The sequence below is a fragment of the Cynocephalus volans genome, chromosome 10, assembly GCF_027409185.1.
Source record: "Cynocephalus volans isolate mCynVol1 chromosome 10, mCynVol1.pri, whole genome shotgun sequence".
Classification (NCBI taxonomy): domain Eukaryota; kingdom Metazoa; phylum Chordata; class Mammalia; order Dermoptera; family Cynocephalidae; genus Cynocephalus; species Cynocephalus volans.
The window spans coordinates 23,138,633-23,165,667 of NC_084469.1; the positions used below are offsets into that span (position 1 = coordinate 23,138,633).

Sequence of the window (27,035 nt, forward strand, 5' to 3'; positions counted from 1 at the left end):
TTTTGGGAAGGCAGGGCTGGGAGGATCTGGGACTACAGTCGTGTTCTGACCATGAATACACACGGTTCTGCTGCTCAGAACCCAAATCACCCAGGGCCTCTGGCAAGGGACCCACAAGAACACCTGCTTAGGAAGGCAGGATGACAGAGTCCCCGCCTCCCCTGCCGACAGCTCTGAGACGGCTGGGGTCTGCTCATAGCTGCATCTTCTAGAACTGCGCTGCCCAATAAGATTGCTGCTAGTCACAAAATGTGGCTATTTAAAATTTAAGGTTTCATTAACTGAAATTACGCAAAATGAAAAATTCAATTCCTCAGTCCCACTAGCCATATTTCGTGGCTAGTGGCTACCTTGTTGGCCAGCACAGGTGTCCAACATTTCCATCTTGGCAGAAAGTTCCACTGGACTGTTCTGTTCTAAAGAGAGCAAAAGTCTTACCCATCACCCTTTCCCATTCTCATCCCTCTGGTTGCTGGGAGTTTGTAAACACATGAGGTTACTTTAAGATTTGACTCTCGGCCACAGCTACTGCTGCTCCTGCACTAGACTCGCGCCTCTTCCGAACCCCAGCCTGGTCTGCTCAGTTCTCACTGTTTCACCCATTACTCACAGCATTTCTGACAGAAAGCCTTCATTTCCTATTTCTCCCTGTAAGCTGCAGGTCTGCCCTCTCAGCCCGACTTATTGGCTATAAGGTGTCTTAAGCTCGGTTGTGCCGCAGGCACACAGCTTCAACTAGCTCTGAAAAACAAGTTTTGGCGTCTCTCCCATCACCTCCCACAGCTGGTTGAACACACTTTCGATCCCTCCCAGCTCGGGCATCCCTGTAATCCCAATGTCACTGCACGCTCGCTCCTTCTCCCCATCTGAGCCTGTTCTTCAGGCTTCTTGCCCTCTCCTCAAGCCCTCTCTTGGACAGACGTTAGAAAACAGCCCTGGAAAGCTGACCTCTCAACCCCTCCTCTCATTCAGTCCTCCCTCTCCTGAAGTCCTCCACCCTGATCTGGAAACCATCACTGAGGCCCTACCTGTGGGTCAGCCCTGGGCCAGGCGATGGGCACTGGGGTGAACAGGACACGGTCTCCTCTCTTGAGGAATTCACCGTCTGTGGGAGAGACCAACACAAAGCTGCAGGCAAGCTGGGACACGTGGACAGGAGTTTGGACAGGTGATCTGGGTAAAGAAATCACAGAACAATCAACTCTGCTGGAGGGAAAGGGATGGGTCCACAGATTGCCTGGGATTCTCTCCTGCTCCATCAAGCCATACCTGAAAGAAATCCTAGGTGAGGATCTTTTTTCCAGAAACCCTGTGTCAGCCACTGGACTGATACATTATAGCCAGGAAGACAGGCTCAAAGGAGGAGGTGTGTGAGAAATGAGAAATGAAGCCTTCCTGTCAGAAGTGCTGTGAGTTCGGGCAAAACAGTGGGGCCTGGCGTGTCTCTACTAATGAGAACTGAGCAGACTGGGCTAGGATTCGGAAGAGGTGCGAGTTTATTCCAGAAGCAGCAGTAGCTGTGGCAGAGAGAAAAGCCCTGCGTATTCTTCCCCCTGGGTCCAATCTGCCCACTGGACCTTCCCTTCCATGCATTTCCTGACCTTGGAATTCTCACCCAGCTCTGGACCCCTGTGCTGCCTCAGTCAGTAGCCCCCATGCATTCCGTGAGTCGTGCCCATTTCTATCCTGGTTTCAGCCCTTCTTTCCAGGTCTTTCTCGCCTGTGTCAGCTTTAGCGTGTCCCCAAACCCTATACAAGCCACAGCATCAGGGCTTCCTCTCTCCCTGACACCTGACCCCTGACCCCCAACCTCTGACCTCTTTCCCCCCTATCCCAGGACTCTTCTCTCATTCCTGCATTTACCCATCCTCTCCCATTCTTTTCTTTTAGGACATTCTTTTAGAACGTTCCTTGATCTGGATTCCAGATTGGCCCTGCCCTTTAATAAGTGAATAAGTTGTGATTCACAAATTTCCCACTCATTCATTCAGTAGGCATTCCCTGAGTGCCTGCTATATGCCTGGCCCTGTGCAGGACTTTTAAGATCCAGAGAGAAACCCAGAACTTGGCCTCAGGATGCTCCAGCATGGTGGAGGAGACAGTCAGATGAAGGATCATCATGTGGTGCAGCAGAGGCTCTAGCAGGCTGATGTGGACGATACAACCAAGCAAGAAAAGGAGCTGCTTTGCGTGGGGCTAGGGGGCTGAATCTTCAGCAACAAGTAAGGAGACAGTCAGGTGGACAAAGTAGAAGGACATTCCAGGCAGAAGGAGACGCATGTGCATCTGTGCATAACAAGGACCAGTAGCAACCAATCCAGGCAGCCCCAGAGGATTCAACCACACAGTGCTACAAAGTAGAGGGCTGCCCAGGGCAAGGCTGGAACAGGGGCCAGTTAAGGAGCCTAGGCTCCTTAGATGAGGGGAGAGAGTTATGCGGGTTTGCATTTTGGAAAGCTCATTCTGCAGCTGTTTGGAGAGGATAAGACAGAGAAGATCTGGTGAAGGCTGGTACAATCCCATAAGTGCACTCTCCACCAATTGTGAGCACTAACACAGACGGTGAGCCAATCTTTGCCACCTCTGCCACCTGCCACAGCCAAGGGCCATCTCTCCTGGCAAAGGAAAAAAGAGGGGAACCTTCTCTTCTAGTTGTGCATCTCCTGTGGCATCAGGGGTATGTTGGTCTACACGCAAGCCCTGCATTTTTATTTCCACGTCTGTGTCATCAGGCTCTCCTCCTCCTGACATCCTCGCCTTTGGCTCATGACCCAGTAGAGAAGTTAGTAAATTAAATAAAGGAACTTGACTCCTAGTCTCATAAACCCATTCTACAGATTTGGCAACTGAGGCAAGGAGTAGGCCTGAATTAGTTTTCCATTTTTGCTGTAATCAACACCACTAAATTAGTGACTGAAAACAACATAAATGTGTTATCTTAAAATTCTGGAGGTCAGAAGTTTAAAATGGACTTCATGAGGCTCAAGAAAATCAAGGGTGTTGGCAGGGCTGTGCCCCTCTTGGAGGCTCTAGGGAAGCATCCACTTTCCTGCCTTTTCCAGCTTCTGGAAGCTGCCTGCTTCCCTTGGCTCATGGCTGCTTCCTCGATCTTCAAAGCCAGCAGCATAGCATTTGAGCATTCTCTGTCTGACTCTGATTGTCCTGCCTCTCTCTTATAAGGACCTTTGTGATTCCTTCAGGCCCACCCGCATAACTCAGGATAATCGCTCCATCTCACGATCTCTAACTTAATCACACCTGCCATGTCCCTTTTGCCATGTAAGGTAACCTATTCACCGTTTCCAGCGCTGAGGACGTGGACATCTTTGGGAGCTGCTCTTCTGCCTGCCACATGGCTTTTTTGGCTTCCCTTTGAGCTTTTCAATCCCAAGACTCCATGAGCATTTGTTGTCACTGACCCATGGCTCTGTCCATCTTTGTTCTTTCAGAGGAAACGACGTTCGAAGCAGGAGTGAAAGTTCAGATCCACAGTCAGTCTGAGCCGCCTTTCATCCAAGAGCTGGGCTTTGGGGTGGCCCCAGGGTTCCAGACCTTCGTGGCCACACAGGAGCAGAGGGTAAGTTCCCTGGGCTCCTTAGATCAGTGGACCTCAACCTACCCCAACCATCTGCAGAGGCACAAGGAGGAGCAATGGGATTCCCACTCCTGGCAGGCTCTGAATCCACCCTGGCAGTTGGAACAGGGCTGAGCTTGGAGAAAGATACTGGCTAACCTCCTGCACCAGTTCTCCTATACCACCTGTCGGTTCCTAAAATTGGGCATAAGGGAAACCCAGCTTATTTTCTTTTCACGGAATTAGTTGGGTTTTTTCTTTTCCAGAACATTCTATCACAGTAGACATTCTATGCAAGTTGGTTTTTCTTTAATTGTTTTTGGCCAGGGAAATACTAAGGAAACCTGTTAACCAGGGTTTGATACGTTTCATCACTTGTATTAATACAACTCACAGCAGCCTACAAAGAGAAAAAGGGTGGAGGCATGACTCCCCATCACAGAGTTTAAGTGGAGCAAATCCTCGTGCATGGGCTCCCCACGCAGCCAGCAGGACCGCTGCATCCACGCTGCCAGTAAGTGAGGGAAGGATTGGCACCACCTCACTCTGAAGTGGGTTTTACATCTCAGAAGGGAGACCTTTGCAAACTCTCAGCAGGTGAAGTATCAAAGCAGGACTGTGGAGAAACACGGACACTGTGTCTTTCTCTTATCTCCTGGATATTGGTCGTCTGATTTGCCTAGAATAAAAAAAGCTGGAGAGACTATGACTCTAAGGGAATCCTAAACCAGTTCGTCGAAGGCAATTTGCTATAGGAGGCTGTGGGCAGAGTGAAGTCAGGGAGCAGTGCGAGGCGCCAGCTCTGGGGTGAGAGAACGGGAGAATCAGGGAGAACGGGGGTGTCATAAACATGTAACTTAGGAGCCAGCTTGTTCTTAAAACTGGACTCAAACGTCACCTTTCATCTAGTACTGATCGTGGCTGTTTAGCCATGTTATGAAGCAATATTCTGCATTAAAAACCGGTTGTAAATCTGCGAGCTGTATTTTTGAATCTCTGGGGAAGCGCTGATGGTGTAGGTCTTACAAACTGTGCCCTGTTCACAGTGCCTGGACAGTTGGTAAAGACCAAGGTCAACCTCCCCTGCAGCATGTAGGGAGTGGGTTGGTGGCTTTGGAGCAAGGACAGAGGGTGCTGGGAGATTAGTCTGGCCTCTACAGGTCCCCAGAGACTAAGGCAGGTGGTACAAGCAGAAATGGGATTATCCAAAGGTATGCAAGGCAGGAACCAAGCGGTGCAACCAGAAAAATGCCAGACAAAGAAAGAAGGCATGAGGCAGACATCAGGGGGACAAGATCAGGGCTAGGGATTTGAGAGACAGGTAGGGTGAGAACAAGGACACCCAGTAAAGGCGTGCAGACAGACGGGCAGCGTAGGTAAGCCTCAGCCCCAGCTATCAACCTAGGTGGGCTCCTGAGTGCTGTCAGAGATAAACAAAGGCAGCCACTAGTTGGAGTAGTGAGTGCAGATTTTAATCAGTAATGTACTACTGCAGTAGGGAAGAGGGTCCAGCGTGAACTGAACTCAACTTCAATTTGTGCAGAGGTGACTGGGAGTTTTAAAGGCAGAGTGGGAGAGGGGAGAGGGAACAGCAAGGGCTTGAGTCAGGGAAGTGAAAAATTACAAAACAGCAGGAAGGGGGTGGGGTTTGGTCCATGTGAAACCTGTCTGGGTTTGTACTGGTACTTAGTGAAGTTAGGCTCCTACCCTCCCCCTGGGATCGGGAGACAGGGACCTTATTTTCAGCTGCTGGCTGGAACAGTGAATTCTTTTGGCAGCCTTGACTTTTCTCAGGTGGGCACATTAAGGGGGGGCTAGAGTCATCCTAGGGATGTGGCCTTGAGCTGTTAGACATTATGTTAATGTTTGTTCAAGTGTTCATGGGCCACGATTGAGGCCTAGTTGAAAAGAGGGCTCAGAGGAGCTGGTAGAGTTTGGTCAAGGAGAGAATCTTTGTCAGCCCCCCCCCCCTGTTGTGTGAGTAAACCCATGTCCCTTCAAAGAACTAGGCAGAGGTTAGACTAATAAATGTGCGTATGAACTCTTTCACAATCTAAAGGTAAATTCTTGACTAGTTGTCCAAGGCGAATCTGACTTCGTGGTCTGTTGAAGTACCTACCACCGCTCTTGTGAATTACCTGTGTTGACATCTCTCTGGTGTCCACATGGCTATGCATAGGCAGAGTAAGTGAACAACAGTCTTTGAAACCCAGAGTGTGACTTCTTCCCACCTGAAGTCTCCATCTTCCCAGTGTAAAGCAGAGGGACTCCCCGTGGTGAGCAGGATGAGGAAACAGAACATATTACCAGCTTCAAAGGGCAAATTTGTTGTTTGCTTTGAAGTATTCTCAGCAAATCAGACTCATTCACATCAACATTTCTATGATTACTATAACTAATAATAAGATATTTGTTAAGCATTTTACAGTCTTCAAAGCATTTCCACATCATCTCATTTCATCATTTTATTCATATTAATAGAGAAATACAAAAACACATCCCAGAGCTAAATCTAATAATACATTATGTTTATGCATGTATAAAACAGCGTATTCATAGGAAGTAAGACTTGAAGGAATTAAGCCAAAATACCCACAGTGGGGGAATTATGAATGATTTATTTTCTTTTCTGGGCTTTCCACATCTTTTATAATGTAGCTTTGTTTTATTTATTCATTCAGCAAATATTTGCTGAACACCTTCTATGAGTAAGGAGATGAGGATACTGTGGTTAATCAAACAGACCCAGTCTCTGTTTGAGTCACAGATTGGTGGTTTCTTTGACAAAGAAAAAAATAATGTTCAGCCAAGTACAATTTGAGGGTTGACCTACCTATCCAATCCCTGGTCCTCAAACACTGCATTTCATTGAGGCCCTTTTTTTTTTTTTTTTTTTTTTTTTTTTGCTTTTTAGCATTTCTAAAGTCAGGATTTGTTTTATAATCAATCAAATCTTGCAATTACAATGGACAGTGTTCTTTTTCTTGGTGGTAAGTAAAATCATGGTGTATCTTGCAGCTAGCTATAGCACATCAATGAAATAATGTGGGTATGTTGCTCCTAATCCAGGATTCTTCTGCTTCAGCTCAGAGTTCAAGGAAACCCTGCAAGAAGGCCAGGGGTGACAACACAGGGAGGAACAGAAAGCTCATTCCTGGAAGGCTGGTGTGAAAGATGCTAAAAAATTGACTTCGGAGTAAGAGCCCTGGGAGAAACTGGTGACTTAAAGGAATCCTTCTGTGAATGCTTTTGTAAATGGAAAAGTTCTTTTGTGTGGTAAAATCATCCCACACATGCATAATTACACATGCACTCAATTCTTTTTCTTTAAAATTTTGTTTTGTAATCCAAAAGAATATACACTTGGGCTGTAACCTAGACCAAAACTTGCTATTTTTTTGATCTGCACTTGCCATAAACCCAATTAAGCTGAGGTATGTCTCTGTCTTCCCAGACAACCTGAGAAATGCCTCCCTGGCTAACTCAGTTGCTGCAGAAGCCCCCCGCACAATCTCAGGGCCAGCCCCACCAGAGGCAGGCAGTGGGATAACATGCCAGGAGCAGGAAAAGAACCCTGGATGGGTAGAAGATCAACAATAGTCACTACTTGCTAGGCATTATGCAGCAGAGACACCTGAGAGGCATTATCTCATTTAATCCCCAACAACAATCCAGCAAGGGAAGTCTTGTTATCTCCACTTTCCGCATGACAACACCGCACAGTTAAGTAACTTGCTCAGAGCTGCATAGCTAGGGGAGTAGCAGGGCTGGGCTTCAAGCCCAAACCTGTCAGGTTCCCAAGCCCCTGTTCTTTCTGCCCCACCCCACTTCATGGTTGTAACTCAGGGAAACTCTCTGGGGAGAGTACACTGGGAGCTAATCCAGGGAGGGATTGGTTGGTGGATATTTTCTTTTCCGACCATAAATGCCCCAAAACGAGGCTGCCCAGTACTAGAGAAAGCAAACTAGCCTGGGAGCCCCAGAGGCCTGGATTCTAGTCCTGACTGTGTCATGGGACTTTGGACAGGTTACTCCCCTCCCTGGGCCTCAGTTTTCCCATCTGTAGAATGACAGGATTGGATTAGATGACTTCAAAAGGCCTCCAGCTTGACTGCCCGGGAGTCCCTGCCTATGTTCCCAGGACACGGGGACCCCCTGGGGGTTTGAGCAATGGCAGTTTCACACCCACTCCCTGCTCAGCCAGCTGCTGATGGCTCTTCATGCCAGCTGGCACTCAATGCTGTTAAGATACATCATGACAAGGATATGAGATAAACCCCCTCCCCAGCTCTGGAGGCTGGAACCTGGCTGCTTCTATTGAGAAGGGGAGCTGGGGCACAGAGCCACCCTAAAACTCTAGAAACCACCCTCCTTGGTAGTTCCCTCCTCAGTCCACATGCATAGTGATCATATCTCTACCCAACTTAAAACACTTTTATTCCAGGGCTTCCTATAATTTGCAAAAATCCAAATCCCTTAGAATGGCTCCCAAGGCCCTGTCTGGCCTGGCACCTGCCCACCTCTCCAGCCTCGCCATCTGCCTGTGGTTGGCCAGCATGTACCCTACATTCCAGCGATGGGGAACCACCCACCCACCACTCCATGCTCCCCGATGCCTGCCTCTGAGCATCTGCACCACTGTTCCCTCTGCCCAGGATACCTTCCTTGTCTCATCCATCTGGTTAAAGCCCTTTTCATACTTCCAGATACTGCTCAAAGATCAATTTTAACAAGGACACAGGTTGACTGCCTGCCCCCTTTCAAAAATAAACAACTCGAAAGTCGAATGTTATGAAAATGGAAGTCAGCTTTTATTCGGGAACCTGGATGACCTGAGGAGAGATGTTAGGCTAACCCATCTCTCTGGTAAACCTGAAGGAGAATGGGCAGGCTAAATCCATCTCAAAGATTCAGACTTACTGAGAGGTTTTTAAAGAGGGGGATGAGGGAATGAACCATTGAAAATGAAAAGCAGGAGGGAGGGGGACATGCAAGGGGCAGGTGCCAGTTCTCTGCAAGGCTCCATCTGGTTTCTGCTCCCATCCGTATCTCAGGGTCCTGCTGGATAGTATATGCCTCATTGCAAGTTTGCAGCTTCAGGCTGACGGAAAAACCATTTTACATTTATGTAAATAATGTCATCTTGCCCCATAACCAAGGTTCAAAATAACCATGAAAAAAGAGGGAACTTAGAGGAATGCATGCCAAGAAAAAAACTGTCTTAAAACTTGCCTATAGCCCATGTGGTTTTAGTTCCCAACACAGCTTTGGTCCTGCTCACTCCAACACCAGGGCCTCCCATGGTGTCCCATCTGCCACCCTCCAAGGAACAGTTCATTGTTCCATACAACATTTTACCCATTCATTTCTTCCTTCAGCAAATTTCCATTGAGCACTGAATGTGCTGGGAAAATGAAGGTAAGCAAGGCCTGGTCCCTGCCGTGGAGCACTCCCAAAAGGAAGTGGGGTTTGGGGCATTTCTCGTCACACTCCTAAGAGATACAAAATTCTTCTTGTGGGTTTCCCCTTGGGGATCACTGCTCCTGACACCTGTCTCTCAAGAATGCTTCTTTAGCCTGCATCAGCCCCATCTCACCATAGGCTGGGAGCTCCCTGAGGGCAAGGATTGTGTCCTTCAGATTCTATATCCCCAGAGCCTTGTTATAGATGAGTTCAGTATAAAAGTGTTATTGGAAGAATGAATGGACAACCAAATGCTACGCTCTGCTGCTCCCCCTGCCTACCCCCACACACCTCTGCCAAAACTCCCATTAAAATCTGCCCTGAGGGCCCTACTTCTCCCTGAGGCTGATAAGCTAGGATGTGATAGGTAGTGATATGCATATCATTTCTGGCTGCAAACTTAGACACCCTAATCAAATCAAAAGCTCATGAAAGCATCCAGGACGGGAGATGCAGATCTGGAAGCCATCTGTGTAGATGAGAGTGAGTAAACAGATGGGAGAGTCAGGACAGAACTCTGGAGTGTGGGGAGAATTGAATGAGTGAGTGAAAACACGTGAAAGTGAGAAGGTGGGTGCTCACGTGATGAGAGGACAACACCATGCCGTCTCCAATGCTGACATCGCCAGTCAGACTCTTTGCCTCTAGTTGAAGGTGATTGCTAATCCTGATGGGACTCCCAGTCATGACTGGATATCACAAGCTTCATCATCTCCCACCCTCTCCTCAAAAAGCCTGGTGGCGATTCTTGTTTTCTAAATTTTTGTCCACGGAATCATCAAATATTTATTCAACCACCTTGCTTGTATTTCTTGGTGGGCCTGGGAATGAATCTAGAGATCCTGGGCAGTCGGTTGGCCCACCAGCCTCATTGTTCAGAAAATTCCCTCGAAAACATGTCCCTGAGTTTACTTTTGATGGTCTCAGAAATGCCTTGGGGAGCCAGGGTTGGAAGTCAGTACCAGAGGCATCCCCTTCTCACCGAGAACCCCTTCCTCTACCAGTTTGGAACCATTAGAAATGAGAACAACCTGAGCTTGATGCTGGTTGCTCACTTGGGCTGTATCCAAAGGGCCGTGAGAAAGCCCACAGTCACCACAGTCACAGCACAGCCTGCGTTAGCAGCCATCCACTAGCCTATTGGAGTCTGTACATAAAGACAAGCACAAAAGCTTAGGTCCTACAGGCTCCAGCTAGGTCTTTGGCAGGATGTCTGGGCCCATTTGGCTCCTGCAGAAGCCTAAGCCTTTGCCTTTGGCATAAGTTGGCCCCATTTCCAACATTTGGAGGAAATCCAATCATGGCTCACAAGAAACAATACCCCTCAACCCACCCCCAAATAAAAACGCCCAGCTATTGGGTGGGAGGCCCATTGTGCCCACTTTTGACAGCTCCTCCCAAGCTTCCAAGTACAACTTCCTAAGTGCCTTTCAAAAGAGAAGACTCATTTGTCAATCTGACAGCCAGATCCATGGTCCTTCATACTTGGATTTCACGGGCCCCATTAGAAATTGAGGCTTGCCCAGTTGGTTTTTTTCAGGGCGGAGCAGAGAATTTATTACACATGCCTTCAGTGATTTCCAAACTGCCAAGCATTAAAGAACTGGGGAGGTGCCAGAAGGCAAGAGAGACCGCTGTGTGGCCATTCCCTTCATAATCCACAGGACTCATTGTTTCCCATAAACAGACTGAAAATAAAAATCAATTAAGCATCTACTAGTTTGACTGCTCAATCATTTGTGGCCACTCAGCCTCTAACAGAAATATCTTCAGATCCCCAGATGGTTTTGCCAAGAGTCAGGTTTTCACTAATTTTTCCTACACCATATGAGCTTGCTTTTCTCAAGGTGAAATTGATGGCAAGGGGTGGGGGTAGGGGGTGAGAAGGGTTCGTGAAAGAATTGTTGATTGCTAGGATAAGCTAGGTATTGTGCTCAGCTCTGTTGGGGGAATCCAAAAACGAAGCACATAAAAATATGCTCAAGTCTTAGGAGATAAAATCATTCTTTACCCTACCTCCCTCTCTACTTGCAGCGTCTCCCTCTCCTTTCCATCCCGACAGAGTCTCCAGAGTTTTCTATGCTTGTCTCGACTTCCTCACCTCCTTTTACTTCCCAGCCTTCCCCCAGCACTCCACTGAAACTTTTCTTCATGGAGATTGCCTGTGAAATCTTTGTGGCTGAAGCCAACCTTTATTAGTGAGGGTTTCTCTCAGTCTTCATCCCACCTGGTTGCTCAGGGGCATGGGGACCGTTGACCATGTCATCCCTGAGACACTCTTCTCCACCCTTGTCTGCTTTTCCTCTCACCTCTCTGCCTCAGTCCCCTCATAAGCAGTTCTTTCCCCGTTCAGCCCTTGCATGCTGGGCACTCCAGGATGCTGTTTGTGTCCTCGCCCAGTCTTCAGTCTTCGTTCCCTTGATCCCTACATTGCTGCCCCCAGCCCTGACCTCTTTCCTGAGCTCCAGACCTAACAGCCCAGGTGCTGCTGAACTCCTCCCCTTGGAGTCTCATGGACATCTCCAATCAGCTTTCTCCACTACACTAGTCCTCTTCCCTGTCCCCACACTTGCACTCTGAAATTGTGGCTCCTCTTAGATTCCCCAACCCTCTGAATAGCCTGAAGACAAATCCCCTTTCAGTAGATGTGGGACCTTGTGCCTCATTCTCCTCCTCTGTAAAATGAGGATAGTGGTGATTCCTACCTTAGAGGGTAGCTAGAGGACTGAGTTGATACACATGACACCCATAGAACAGTTCTTGGCAAACAGTAAGTGCTCAATAAATGCTACTAGCTATTACTATCCCCCACTCCAGACACTATTTCCATTCAATTCATGATTCCTGACTTGGATAAGAATAGCTGCCTTACCAGTCTCCTGCTGCCCACCTTGTCCCTCTCCAATCCATTCTGGGCATCAACATGATCTTTCTAAAACCTAGTTCTGAGCATTAACCACAGGATGAAGTCCAGGAACCTCTTCACAGACCCTGCTAGCCTGGTGCCTGCCCCTCTCCCCCACAACGCAGCAGCTGGACGACACTGCATGTCACTCCTGAGCAGCACGTGCTCTCTCTCCTCTCTCCCTCTGCCAGCAGTGCTCGTCCCACCCTTCTTCACCTAGTTCCCATGCATCCTTCCTTCAAGATTCAGCTGAAATGTGCCTTCTCCAGAAGGCCATCCTAGAGCATTCTGCGGGAATCTCTAGCATAAAATGTACACATTTAATCATTGTTTACCTATCTATCTTCCCCACCACATTGGGAACTCTTTGAGGATATGACTCTATCTTATTTCTGTTCTTTATTATTTCAGAATTTTACATGGTGCCTTACATATAGAAGATGCTTGATAAATTGTATTGAGTGCAATGCATGCATAAGAGAGACAGAGGTGACTTTACCATGTCACACTCTGCTTGATACCCACTAATGTCTTTCCCAGTCCATGGAATCAAGCCCAAATTCTGCATCCTACTCCAGCTATCACCTTTTCCAGTGGTTGTATCCCACTGCTGTCCAGCACACACAGCCCTCTGACCTACACTCTGCCCCACACTCAGGCCTTGAGCCTCCTTCCTGCCCTACTCCCCAATCATTTCATGCTGACTCATTTATTGAACATCTGCAATGTGCCAGGCACTGTGTTAGGCATGGGGGATACAGCGGTGAGCAAGGCTGGCCTGGTTCTTCTCAGAGCTCACAGTCCAGCAGGAGAGGTAGCCCATCCATCAATCAATCACAGATTAAGAGCTACATCTGTCTGTGTAATATGCCCCCAGTATACCGTAAACTTCTTAAGGGATAATATTAGGTCTTCTAATTCTTAGATGAAAGGATGGATGGATTGAATACTGTAGAATGATCTCTACGGGCTAACTTCAATAATTTACAGTCCATTTAAGTTCTGCTTAGCCAGATATGTTGTAACTGATTTTAAACAGTCTTTAACACTGGAATCTAAAAAAGAGGTCCTTTTATTGAGTGCATAGAAAAAAGGGATAAGCTAGAAATGGCAGTAACTGACACGGCAGCCCCAGCCTGGGCCCAAAGCCTAGCGCTTTCTCGGTGGCCACTCCCACTAGCACCCGTTAGGGCACAGCCACCTCTCCCGAGCCCTCTCCGCACTGGCTCTTACATCAGAAGCTGGTCACTTATCTCTCCATGGCCTATTTCCTCCTGGGACCCAGGCAGAGGAAAGGAGGCCTGATGTCTGTTGACCCACCTACTTTATCTTACACAGGAGACAAGTAAATAAATCAGATCATCCTTTGGTTGGATCCTGCCGCCGAGTACCACGTTATCTTTTGATTCATGGGCAGCTCTCTGTCTGAACTCTGAACAGTGTGGCCTTGCTTTCTGACTTTCCTATAAGGGGAAAAAAATGTCTTCCATGCATAGGCTAAAAGCTGCTTTATCTTCGTCTTGCCAGCTGGGAAGGTTAAATAATCACAAACAGATCTTTTAGAGATATCAACCGTAATGAATGAGTGAATATGAACAGTCTTACTGACTGTCAGTCCTCTGGCAAGGCAGAGGAAGGAGGTACCTGAAAAAGGCATCTCTTTCCTGTTTCTCCCTCCTCCTTCACACTTGAAAACAAACTGTTGCTCAGCCATCAAGCCTGGAGAAGTCCTTGCATTTATTTATGTTGTGACAAACAGGCTGGACAGCCCCAGTAATCATTCTCTGTAAACTAGTAAATCTTAGTGCTTATCTGTTAGACTGCTCTATACCCAAAGCACCTCTGGTCTCTCATCTACTGAGATTTCTCTGTCTCTCTCTTTTTTTAAATATTTTAACAGCAGTCAACTGGCTATTAATATAATTTCCCTAGTAACATGCATTATTTGCATGTCTTTCTCCGTCCAATGAGAGAATGCCCTTTGAAGGCAAGGGCTCTGCAGTAGCCATCACAGAGCCTAACACTATAAATCAATGAATGAATAGATGGCAGACCTAACAGATATTGGTTCATGGATTGCTCCAAACCCTGCAGCAGATCTTGTGGGAGAAAAATCATTCTGAAATAAGAGTCCTCACTCCCTGATTTATCTGCTGTATGTTTTGAGATAACACTCAGAGACCTTAAAATGGGGCCTTGATGCAACTGGGTGACAAAGAACAGGAAGAGGGTGTTGGGCCACGGTCTGTGGGAGCCAAGGGGACTGCAGAAGGGACAAGCAGAAGGAGAGCTGGACCCCAGCAAAGAGACCACCCATTTCTGGAGAGAGAAGATGAGACAACTGTTGATTGGAGTGTAAACCGTAGAGATCCTTTAGGCTAAGGGGGATGGGAGGGGATTTGGCAAGATCCACTGAGATAAAAAAGCATGCATTTCCTTTAACCTAGCAAACTCATTTCTTGGAATCTGCCCTGAAGACATTCATACACATGTTCACCGTGAAGCAGGGATGAAGATCTTTTCTGCAGCACTGTTTGAGCAAAAATTTAGAAACGACTTCAATGTTCATTAGTAGAAGGATGATTAATTAAGAAAAGCAAATGCATACACACTCCCCCCATCCTCCTGCAAGGGTTGAACTGGGTAAGGAAGATTTGGGGGTCCCTTGGGAAACATTCAAGACATATTGGTAGGTGAAAAAGAAAATCGAAGAACAATACATACAATATGCTCCCATTTGCATTAAAAAAAATACCTACATACTAAACTATACATTTCTAACTACACATGTATGCATATGAGCATGCAGAAAAATACTAGATGGGTGCATATCACACCAAGAGTGGCTCAGGAGAAGGGAACAGAATTGAGTGTGCAGGAAGATTTTTCACTTTTTCTGGATCCCTGGAATATTTATAATAAGAATGCATTTGTATATTCATGTATTAATTGTTCAATGTTTTAAGGATGTGCATAATGCAGCTACTTACAAATATGTTTTATGTTTTGGCTCCGACGTCTAACAGACCGACAGACAGACTTCTATAAAGAAGAGGGAGGGGTGGGCCTGCTCTCTGCAACCGGGGACAGCCTCCTCCCTGGACTGGTCCTGCAGTGTCCCTTCCTCAGTGAACAGCCTCCTCCAGACCCTGCTTCTGCTTCCAGCACATACTGGGGTCATAGGGAAAGGCCTGTGGTTCTGAAGTTTCCCTCTTTGGAAAGCAATTTTTGTAAAGATTTTCATCTGTTTTTGAAATTAGTTTTAAAAAAATTTTTTGTGATTGCTCCCTCATCCCCCTCCACCACCACCATTGCCCTAAGGCGATGCCCAGAGATAGAAGTTTCCAAAGATCATTGAAGAGTGCAAAGGTTTTAGCAGTGCCTGTCACCATGGGGGCCTCCATCCATGTGGGATGGATTTAATTAGCTCGATCGGCTGGATGAGATTCAGTTAGGTTAGATTGAGTTCATCAAATTGGATTAGGTTGACAACTGTCATTAACTGTTCCATAGCTTCTAAAATCACACTCTCCTCTTCCCCACCCCATGCCCCTCAGTTTCTGGGCTGCATCACAGGATGTCCCATCTCCCTGCCCCACTGTAAGGACAACGGGCATGGCACTTCAGGGTTTTTCACTTGTTCTGTGTCTGTCTCTGGGACTGACACTCCTGTCCCTGCCCAGCACCTAACCTGGTGCTCAGTACATAATAGGGGCTCGGTCAATGTGTGTTGAATTGATCTTGAACTGAACTGGACTGAGCCCCCCAAATCTCCACCAAAAGGCATGGTGTGAGCCAGCAGTAGTAGCAGACCCAGTTGGAGAGGTGGCTCCACATGGGACCGTCAGGCTGCCCTTGAGGTCAGGCGCCAAGACCAGCCCCATCACGGAAGCAGCTACTTCTTTGACCTGAAGGGTGACAGGGAGATGCTGCCTCACCCCTTCCTTGAAGGTTTTTCTGGTGTTTACTGATGGAAGATGGAGGAGAGTAGCCTGGGCTTAGCCACATTCAGAACCTCGGTTAGGAGGACAAGCAGGGCCGCCCCACATCCCAGAGGGGACCCAGCACTGGAGCAGACACCATTGTGAGGAAAAGGCTTTCAAGGAATCATACCAGTTAAGGTTGAGAACCTTCCTCAATGCATCATACCTATTATCTTAGATGAATCTCTCAAATTTAATCAGGTAGAAATGACTAGAAATCATTTTACAGAAAATAAAACTGGAGCACAGAGAGGTTAAGAAACTTGCCCCAGGACACACAGCTAGAAAGTGGTACAGCCTGGAATTGGGATCAGCTTGACATCAAAGCCTAGGCTGTAACCATTGAGAAATACTGCCTTCAGTTACCTGGGGTCTTCTACTTTTATTCTGGCCAGGAAAACAGGGCAGTCTCTCAGGAACTCAAGAGACAGAGGAACCCAGACCTGGAATGAGGCCTCCCGCTGGGCAGGTGCTGTGAGGAGCCCCACATGTTGGGGAAGGAAGGCCAGCTCAGAAAATGGAAGTGGAAATTACCAGAAGGCCTGGAAGAATGAAAGGATGACCATGCAGACATATGACCAGCAAAAGTATAGCACCTAAGAAAAGCATGAGGTGGGGGCAGGACTAACACAGATGTGAAAAAGCCAGCAGCAGCCACTGAGGGGCCTGTGGGGCATGCTTTCATTTCTCCAAGAAGATCTTAATACATGCCTAAGGTAGAAAACTGGGGAGAAGAACAGAAAAACAGGAAAAAATAACCCGCAGCGCTCCCGCTTAGAGAAAGTAATGGTTATGATTTGGGTATATTTCCTTGCAGTATCCTGTCTATATACTTCATTGTCTGTTTCTGCCTTAGTTAGGGTTCCTTGGGGATGCAGGGAACAGATAGTCTCAGAGCCTAACTCGGGCTAACCCAGTAGTTACTGAAGGCTGCAAAAGGGCTTATAGGAAAGCAAAGACCACACACTTGTGGAATCTAAAACTGAGACCCAAGAGCTGCTCGCTCTGTTCTCTCTCTCTCTCTCTCTCTCTCTCTCTGAAGGCAGCCTTCCTGATGCTGCATACCCATCCATGGATTCAGCTCCTCATTACACCTGCTTGTCCAAAGCCCACAGTGGCTGGGCCCCCTCAGTAGGGCTCTGGTGGGGCTGGTTCCAGTGGTCATCTCTAGTCCAATTTGTTCTCTGGACTTTGATGTTGTTTCCTCTTTTTGTCCCTCAGCATCATTTCCCATAAGCATCTCCTTATGAGGAGGTCTCTGTAACATTGGTCATTGCGTCCCTTCCCAGTTCACTGAGTAGGGCTGCCACAGTCAACTCCATCATTCCTCATTCTTAGACTCTCAGGACACCAGCGTGATGGTAGTGATGAGTGAATGCCATGCACCAGCTCCTTTATCCAGTCTGCCTCATCACAACAACTCTGCAGGATAGGCTTCCCTGCACCCATCTTACAGATGGGGAAACTAAGTCTTGTTAGTGGGAAGATGCAGTTTGAACCCAGACCTCTAGGCTTCCAAAGCCTGTGTGCTTTTCACCACCTCACCCTGCTTCTGAGATCACAGGTCACCAAAGGGACCAGAGCCTTCTGACCACTCCATATGGACAGAACTCCTGGTAACCAGAACTCCTGGGTTCCTCTGAGCCCTGTGATTGTCCCAAGATTAAAGAGAATTCACTTCAGAGCTACACATCTCTTTCTAATGCCAACTGCTCTTCAGATGTGATTACTGTTGCTTTATTTTAGAAGATTTTAAGAAACCGTTTTGTGATTGCAGCCCAGTTCCTGATAGGAAGCAAACATTGCTATTATTTGTGCCCTGATTTTACTCCTGGCTGCTCCCCCTAGGCTTACCCTTTCTTCAATTGACCCTTGTAGAAATGAGGGTGAGTCACAGTTGAAATTTTCCAAGGAAGCACACTCCTCTTGTCCATACACCATGACAACAGTCAGAAACCACAGGATTGTACTCTGCATGCCACACGTCCAGACAGCACAGGGGCCCGCCTGGGACGACATTTATTATTGCATTGCATTCCCACATGTTTTCTAGCGGGGGACTGGATTATTCATCCTCTTCCCAGTGGGGAAATGAATGTGTCATTACAGATCAGGAATGAAAGCTGAGCCCCCTGCCTGCTGCCTTGTTAGGCAGAAGAGAGGAAGTAGCAAATCCAGCCTTGGAATAAAGGACAAAAGGCCCTGGGTATAGTCCTGACTGCCTTTTGCTGTGTAGGTAGCCATGAGTGGTTATTATACCTCTTTGGACCTCGAACTCTTTACCTGTCAAATGGGCTAATAATGCCTACTATCTGATGTGGCTGTTGAGAGAATCAGATTTGGTGATAGCTATGCAAGGACTTCACTTGTGAAGCAGCTACATCACTCTTTTCCAGACTGAGGGACAATGACACATAGAAGGGTCAGGCACACCTGATTCAAATCTACTCTCTACTTGGGAATGGCTCTTAATCCCTGATATTGAAGTTAGCCTGATGTTGAAATGGCTTTGACCAGCCAGTGGTACAGTGGAGTCTCTGACTTCTCCTTCCAGCCAAGATGTAATAACAGATAGTGGATTTACCCTCTCACCTCAAACAACAACAACAAAGGCAAAATATATGAAAAAACAATGTTCAGGACACTGAATATCAGAACAAAGGACAGTGATTCCCAAAGGTGGGAAACAAAGAAACAAACAAAAGATGAGTCCTATGATGTTCCAGTTTACATTCTTTTTTTTTTTTGACTGGTAAGGGGATCGCAACCCTCAGCACAGTGTGGTCGGCACCACGCTCAGCCAGTGAGCACACCAGCCATCCCTATATAGGATCCGAACCCGTGGCCTCGGCGCTACCAATGCCGCACGCTCTTGAGTGAGCCACGGGGCCGGCCCCAGTTTACATTCTTGAAAGACTTTCTAGGCCCCAGCACAGGGAGCAGGAAACAAGCAGAGCCTGGTGACTCCCTGAATTGAGGACACAGCTGAGAATCCAGGAAGATCAAAACAACTAGAGTTCACAGGACAGAGTATCAAAGAGGACAGGACTTCATGGAGAGAGAACCCCAAAGATGTGTAAAGGGTCCTCCCTGAGAATTCAGCAGATTCTTGATTGGGGTATTCACAGGAGGAAACTACTCAAGGTCAGGAAAAGACTAATCTGAGAAGAGTAGAAAGAATAGTATGAAGCACTCACACCGGGCTTGAAATAATGCCTATTCCTACCAGTCAAACTGGAAACCCTCATAATTGACGGGACATTGGGTCTTACATTAATCATGGGAAACAGTTAGCCCTAGACTAGAAGCTGCTCTGCTTCTGCCTAACAAATCTTAAAACCCAAAAGGGTCAAACTACTTCTGATTAACTTAAATGTATCCTGAACAAAGCTCATGAATATTTACAGGAATACAAAAATATTCACTGCGCAATATAGTAAAGTTTACAATGTCTGGCATCCAATCAAATAGTACCAGGCATGTGAAGAAGCAGGAAAATATGAGCTATAATGAGGAAAATGATCAAGAAATCAAAAACAACCCAGAACTAACTAACAATTGTTAGAAATAGCCAACAAGGATGTTAGCACAGTTATAACCAAGTCCCATGTATTCAAAATATGGAAATGGAATATATTTAAAAGAACCAAATTGAACTTCTAGAGATATAAACTATAATGTCCAAGATGAACAATGTACTGGATGAGATTAATAGCAAATTAGACACTGCAGAGGAAAAGATTAGTTAACCTGAAGAAATAGAAATGAAACAAGAGAAAAAGGAATTTTTAAAATGAAGAGTATCAGTTAACCTTGGGATAACTTCAAGTGGCCTAATATATTTGGAGTCTTTAAAGAAGTGGAGTGAGTGGGAAAAAAATTTGAGAAAATGGTAGCCAAATTCTTTCCAAATTTGATTAAAAACTATAAACCCACAGATCTGAAAAGCCCAAAGAATCCCAAGCCCAAGAAACATGAAGAAAACTACATCAAAACTGCACCAAAATTGCTTGAAACCAGTCATAAGAAAAAGTCTTAAAAGCATCCGGAGAAAAATAACTCATTACATAGAGGAACAAAGCTAAGGATAACAGTAGATTTCTCACCAGAAACAATGCAAGTGAGAAGACAGTGGAACAATGATCTCCAATTCTATACTCAATGAAAATAAATTCCAAAAAAAAGCAAAATAGGTCTATTTCAGACATATAAAAGCTAAAGATCCAGCAAATTTGAACTCCAAGAGCTTTTCCTTCAAGTAAAAGGAAAATGACAGCAGATGGAAACATGGATCCACACAAAAGGGGTGAAGAGCACCAGAAATGGTAAATATGAATGAGTACAATGGTAAATATATAAGATGTTTTTTATTGTTTAAATTTACTTAAAAGATAATTGACAGCTTAAATAATAACAATGTATTATGAGGTTTATAACACATATTTAAGTAAAATGAATGCCAGTAAAAGCATAAATGCCAAGAGGGGAAAAATGGAAGAATACTATCGTGACATTGTTGCACTATATGTGAAATGCCATATCCCTTGAAGGCAGAATCTGACAAGTTAAATATTTATCCTATAAACCCTACAGCAACCACTAAAATAGCAAAACAAAAAATTATAGCTAACAATCCAGCAAAGGATATAAATGGAATCACAAAAATATAGTTCCAATCTAGTACAAAAAATAGTCTGCCTTTAATAGTTCAATAGAAGGCAGAAAATGAAGGAAAGAGCAACAGAAGAAAAATGGGACCAGTAAAACACAGCTAATGAGACAATAGACCGAAATCTAACACATCAATCATCACATTAAACACAAATAGTTTGGGCATGGTAATTACAAGGTAGGTGATCAGCCTGAATAATAAAAAAACAAGTCCCAACTATATGCAAAATTTGTGTTACAAAAATTGTGTTTCCAATATAAAGATACAAATAATTAAAAGGATGGAAACATATATACCATACTGAACACTATCAGATGGAAGTCGAAATGGCTGTACTAGACAAAGCAGAATTTTCAGAGCAAATAATATCAGCAAGGATAAGGAAGTTCATTTCATAATGATGAAAAGGTCAGCTCATCAAGAGGACACAACAGTCCTAGATGATTATGCACTCAATAGCAGAGCTTCAAAACATATAAAGTAAACACGGACCTAACTGCAAAGAAAAGTTGAAAAATCCACAATTAATGGCTGGAGACTCCAAAACCTTTCTCTCAATAATTGACAGGACAACTAGACAGAAAACCAGCAAGGATATAGGAAATGTAAACAACACTATGAACCAAATTGACCTAAAGGACGTTTGTACAGCACTCCACGCAACAATGGCAAGATAACACATTCTCTTCAAGTACACACAGAACATTTACCAAGATAGACCATATTCTGGGCCATAAAACAAACCTCAATAAATTTAAAAAGATTCAAGTCATACAAAGTGTGTTTTCTAATCATAACAGAATTAAGTTAGAAACCAATAACAGAAAGGTACCTGGAAAACCTCCAAATATTTAGAAGCAAAATCACATACTTCTAAATAATCCATGGGTGAAAGAAGAAATCAAAAGGAAAATTGAAAACTATTTTGAACTGAATGAAAATGGAAACCTATAATATAAACATTGGTGGGATGCCATTAGAGCAATACCTTAGAGGGAAATTTATAGAACGAAACACCTATATGAGAAAAAAAGCAAAGTCTCAAATCAATGACCTCAAGCTTCCACATTAAGAAATAAACAAAAGAGGAGCAAATGAAACCAAAAGTAAGTACAAGAAGGGAAATAATTAACAGCCCAGTTGAAATCAATGAAATAGAAAGACAATAGAAAAAAACAATAAGGCCAAAAGATAATTCTTTGAGATCAATGAAATTGATGAACTTATATCCAGAATGATAATAATAAAAGAGAAAAGACACAAATTATCAATATTAGGAATGCGAGGTGACATCAGCACAGATTCTATAGATATGAAATGGGTGATAAGAGAAAATTATTAATAGCTTTATGCCAATAAATTCACCAGTTCATGGCTTGGCACTAGGCGGCGACTGCTTAAATTCACAATCATTTGCTTTCTGTAACCTCCGGGAGCTGCATCTAGGGTGACCAACCATCCTGGTTTGCCCAGGATTGATGGGTCTCCCAGGAAGTGGGACATTCAGTTCTAAAACTGAAATGGTTGGTCACTCTAGGCCTGCATCCCTCTTGGAATTCCGCCCTCCTGCCCACCCCTCACCCCCTTCCAGTCACCCGGAAGCCCACAGAGGGATCCCACTTACCAGGTTTTACCCCCTCTTGCACTTGCTGGATCATCTGGATGGGCAAGGTCTTTGTTGACCTCCTCTGTGCTGGCTCACGCAGGTCAGAGGCAGGGTCTTGCACTGCCCTCTGTCTCCAGGGCCCCATGCAGCAGATGCACCTAATTAATCATCCCCTTGCTTTGCACCCAAGCTGCTCTGCGGGGGTTGCCTCGCCCTGGCCCAACTCCATCCCCTCACTAACCATGAAGCGTGAGGGTTCTCTTCTCTTCTTTCCTAACTTTATAATGTTTCTGCCTCCCCCTGCCCTGGTAGGAGTTCTAGGCATATTTGAGACAAGTAAGGTGTTCTTGAAAGTCAGACCTCACAGTCATCCCTGAGCCTGCCCCACCCTCACTCAGGCACCCTCTGTAGCTCTCCATTGTCTAAAAAATAAAGTATGGTTTTATGATGCCTACGTTCACAGCCTCCTGTGATCCAGGTTCATATCTGATGTGATGCTCTGTCAAATAGAGGCACTCATTGTGCCCTGCAGGTTCATAACTTTGAATCTCTGCCTGCTCTTTTTTGTCTCTCAGAATCCCATCACCTCTAGCTCCTCATGTAGAAATCCAACACTTCTTTCCACGCTCAGCTCAAATGCCACCTCCTCCAGGAAGCCTTCTCAGATGCCCACCAGGGTCTTTTCCTCTGAATCAACTTTATCTCTGGCTCTTGTCACTTCTGCTGTACATTAGAGTTATTCATACACAGATGTTCTCTTAATGCCTGGACTCTAATTCTTCCTTGACAGCAGGATCTCAATCTTCCAAATGAAGGCCCAGGCCTAGCACTGCCCCATTGTTTACCCCCAAGAATTCTAGATTTGGATTGTCAGTCCCCAAGTGAGCCACGTTCACTTACGATTCTGGGCTTTCGCCCACGCTGTTCCCACTGCCTGTAACACCCTTCCTCCAGGCATGTTTGGTAACTCATTCATCATTTTACAACCCCAGGTTTACTTCCCAGACTCCCCAGGCTCCCACCTGTTGCCAAGGGAGCACTTAGTACCCATACTCTCCCATGTCTTTGCTTCTCTGTCCCCCACCCCATACTGGGGGCACCTTGAAGACACCTTCCATATCCTTCATCTTTATATCCCCAGTATCCTACAGAGGACCTGGCCTCAGAAAGCACCCAGAAAATGTTTGTTAAATGAATGATGGTGCTTCAAAGCTCAAAGCCATGGTTTTCAGATATAGCAGGTGGCTCACAGTCTCCAAACACCTGTCCTGATTTACTTTATCCTGAACTAACAGCTGATTAACATTGCTGTGTGGCCTTGGGAAAGTCACTTTCCCTCTCTGAGTCTTTTGTTTGTTCATCTGTAAAATGAAGGCATTGAATTTGATGGAAAAGGGGGGCCCTACCAAGTTTCCCCTTTTTTGATCCTGATTCCATAGCACTGAGTTTTTAGCATAAAATCTTCAGTACTTATGTATCTTGTCTCTTCAAATGGTTCAAGAGGACATCGTTCACCCTCCAGCCCAGGCTTAACACCAGGCTGGCTGCTCCCAAAACCCTACTAAACATCTGCTAAAAAAGTATTAGATGGGTCAGGGGGTCCAGAACCTCGCCACCTGCCAGCCCTGTGAGAACCTGGCACACCATACATGCCAGAGTTAGTGCTACGTTTTCAGAGAAAGCCATTCTTCCCCACCACAGTTTTTAAGAGTCACCACCTGGAGGTGTTCCAAGTTGTCCTCTCTAACCCACATGGTTTGCTAATGAGTCTCCAACTCCAGAAGTTTTTTGCTGCCCCTGAGCAATAAAGCCACTGCCTTCCCCCAGAGAGAAAAAGGCACCTGCTCCCAAGGGGAAAAGGCTGGCAGGAGGTGCATTCGCAGGCCCCAGAGGGCATCCTGACTGGAAAAGTGGCCTGGGTGTCCTGCTGTGGTGGTTAGCACGTAGTCAAAGAGAGCTTTCTGTTGTAGGTTGGGAGGCAGCTGAGTGTGTGACCTTAGCAGCCCTCTGGCCGGAGAGAGAAGCCCTCTCTGCCTTTACCCACGGTGGGGTCACAAACAAGGGCTTTAACCTATGAGGCCTCATCTGTCCAAGTGGAATGAAAATCATTCCAATTCCAAAGGGCTGTTGAGAGGGTTAAATGGAAGAAAAACTTAAAAATCCAGGATATGTTTTTTTTTTTTCATTTTACTCCACTTTTTATTCTTTCAATTACATAGCTTGATTTTTCTCCAATTTCCTGTTCTCTCTCCTCAGCGTGTTCTGTCTAATGAGGCTGATGTTAATGACACGGAAACCATTCCCCTGCTGCTATTTCTCGCACATGGTAGATGCTTAATAAATATACATTGGATGAATGAGTAAATATCTAGTCATACCTGGAAGGTGAGGATAGAAGTTGTCCCCGCCCTCCTCCAGATATTTGTTGACTAATAATGATTCATTCAATTGTTTTCAATAGATATACAGACCCTAGTATGTGCCATAAACTCCAGTAAATTCATTTGAGAAAAAAAAAAAAAAAAACTGTCCATTAAATATGTGAGTCCCCATTTTCCAGGTGAGGAAACTGACACTGAGAGGACTGAGTGACCTGTCCCCAGCCACAAACCTTGTTAGTGACCAGGCTCCAACTCGAGCCCAATTCGAGCTATCTCGAAGTCCATATTCTTAACCACTCCCCACAAAGCTATGCAAAGAATTTATCATCTTTCCATTTCAGAAGTTATGTACAAGGGTGCTTTTAAAAGTTCATGGAAAGATTCATATCACATTTTAATTCTATTTTTCCGTGAGCTTTTTGAAGTACCCTCATAAGTGCATCATTGTAAATGTGAAAAAGAAAAATAGAAAGAATAAAATATCAACCACCAAAAGACATCCTGCATTTAATACTTTGGAATATTTTCCAGATCTTTTTTTGTGCATATAGATTTTGTGGTTTTGGTGTTTTCTTTTTTTTCCTAGAGCCATAATCATACAGTATAAGCAGGTGTGTATCTTCACTTAACATTATGTCGAAAGCATTATTTCTTGTTCTTACCTTGTCTCCATATCCATAATTTTAATGATTGCATATTTCTATCAAGTCGACATGTAATTTACTTATCATTCCTTTATTCTTGAACACTTGAATTGCTTTATCTGTTTTTGCTATTGTAAATAATGCTATGCTGAACATTTTTATGCATAGAGCTTTGAGATTATTTTCTTAGGTTAATTTTAATTCTGTCCTTGAGCTAGTTTCTACAAGGATGAAATTACTGGGTCATGGGAAATGAGCATTTGTAAGCCTCTTGAAAAATATAGTGCCAGATGTATTTTCCCAAAGATTTTCCTGTAAAAAGGGAAAGAGGGAGTAGATAACCAAAGAAGATAGATGGTTACTGGACAGCTGACAGCCACAGACAAGGAAAAACAGGGCCTGCCAGCAATAAAGCTTTTCATGAACTAGGCTGTGTCAACGTGAAGTGATAACAAGAAGCAAAAAGATGTTTTCTTCTCAAAAGGATGAAGACTTGTTATAGATACTGCATGTGGATTAGTGAAATAAAGATATTTTCAATCACACACAACAGGTGTGCTTGCTAAAAAATAACAAAGCATGGAAATCTACTCTTACCGAAGAAATCGCCCAGCCTTTTCCAGTAAGCCACTACTCTGAGCTTTGAAAAAGGAGGCCTGAGTTGCAACTTCAGGTCTGTGCTTTGATTTAGCAGCCTGCCTTTCCTACCTCCCAGGGGTTATTAAAAGGATAAATAAGCTGGTATATATGCAAATCCTTTGTAAGATTTCTATCACTTATATGATTGGCTGCTCAAAATTAATTTCCTGTTAATTACCATTCATGGTACAGGCACTTTCACAGCTATACAAAGGGCATCCCAGCATAGCTTCTTAAAATATTTTAATATGTAGTTCATTGAAAATAGACTTACATCAATTTTTTTTTTTTTTTTTTTTTTTTTTGGACCATTAAGGGGATCGCAACCCTTGGCTTGGTAGTGTCTGCACCACGCTCAGCCAGTGAGTGCACCAGCCATCCCTATATAGGATCCGAACCCGCGGCGTCGGCGCTACCAGCACCGCACCCTCCCGAGTGAGCCACGGGGCTGGCCCAACATCAATTTTTTTTTTTTTTTTTAAAAAGGATGTTTAACTTTTACTGGAAAACTCAGATTTGTAAAGCAAGGTACACACCATTTCTCTATTCCAAATCTGTACAGGTACAGCCTTCTCCCTGTTTCCCCTTCCAAATGCCCTCCACTTATCATGTCAGATAAAATTGTGCTGATTAAGATGGCCCTGGAGTTGGGCTGACTTAGGACTCTATGACTGGGCTGACTTAACCACTGAGGACCTCTGCCACAGCCTTCTCTAGAACCTCCAAGCCTGAGTCCACCCTGGAGACAAGACCACAGACCAGGGCCATTCTATGCAGTTTTATCAAGAACCACTGGGCCCCTGCTTGAAAATGATCTTTCTTCCATTCTCTGGAGGGCTGTTCCAGAAAGTTAATTGGTTCCTCTGCCCAGCAAAACCTTGAAGACTCTGGTGTTTGGCAGTCAGTCATTATAACAAAGCCAGCCTGCTGAGAGCACTTGTTCTCTAGCATTTTAAACTTTCACACCTCTTCCATTGGCTCCCATCTATCATATTATTGTTACACTATGTAAACACATTTTATGGACCTTTACCAGTTTCTCCCTAATGCCCGCTTCCCCCTTTTCCACCCCTGGTGTCCTCAATTCTGTTCTCTCCATTTGAGAGTTCAAGGAATTATTGTGATTGTTGTATCTTTATTTCTTTCTTTGTTTTTTTTTTTTTTTTTT

General features: G+C 45.1%; 1 protein-coding gene across 3 annotated transcripts in view; it reads left to right on the forward strand.

The window, feature by feature from the left end:
* The window catches only part of ASIC2 (acid sensing ion channel subunit 2), a 1,040,351-nt gene that overhangs the window by 966,588 nt on the left and 46,728 nt on the right, over positions 1-27,035 (forward strand). For all 3 annotated transcript variants that reach the window (XM_063111598.1, XM_063111596.1, XM_063111597.1), the window contains exon 3: positions 3,450-3,577. In XM_063111598.1, the coding sequence (XP_062967668.1) occupies positions 3,450-3,577 (128 nt within the window). The remainder of the gene's footprint in view (positions 1-3,449; positions 3,578-27,035) is intronic.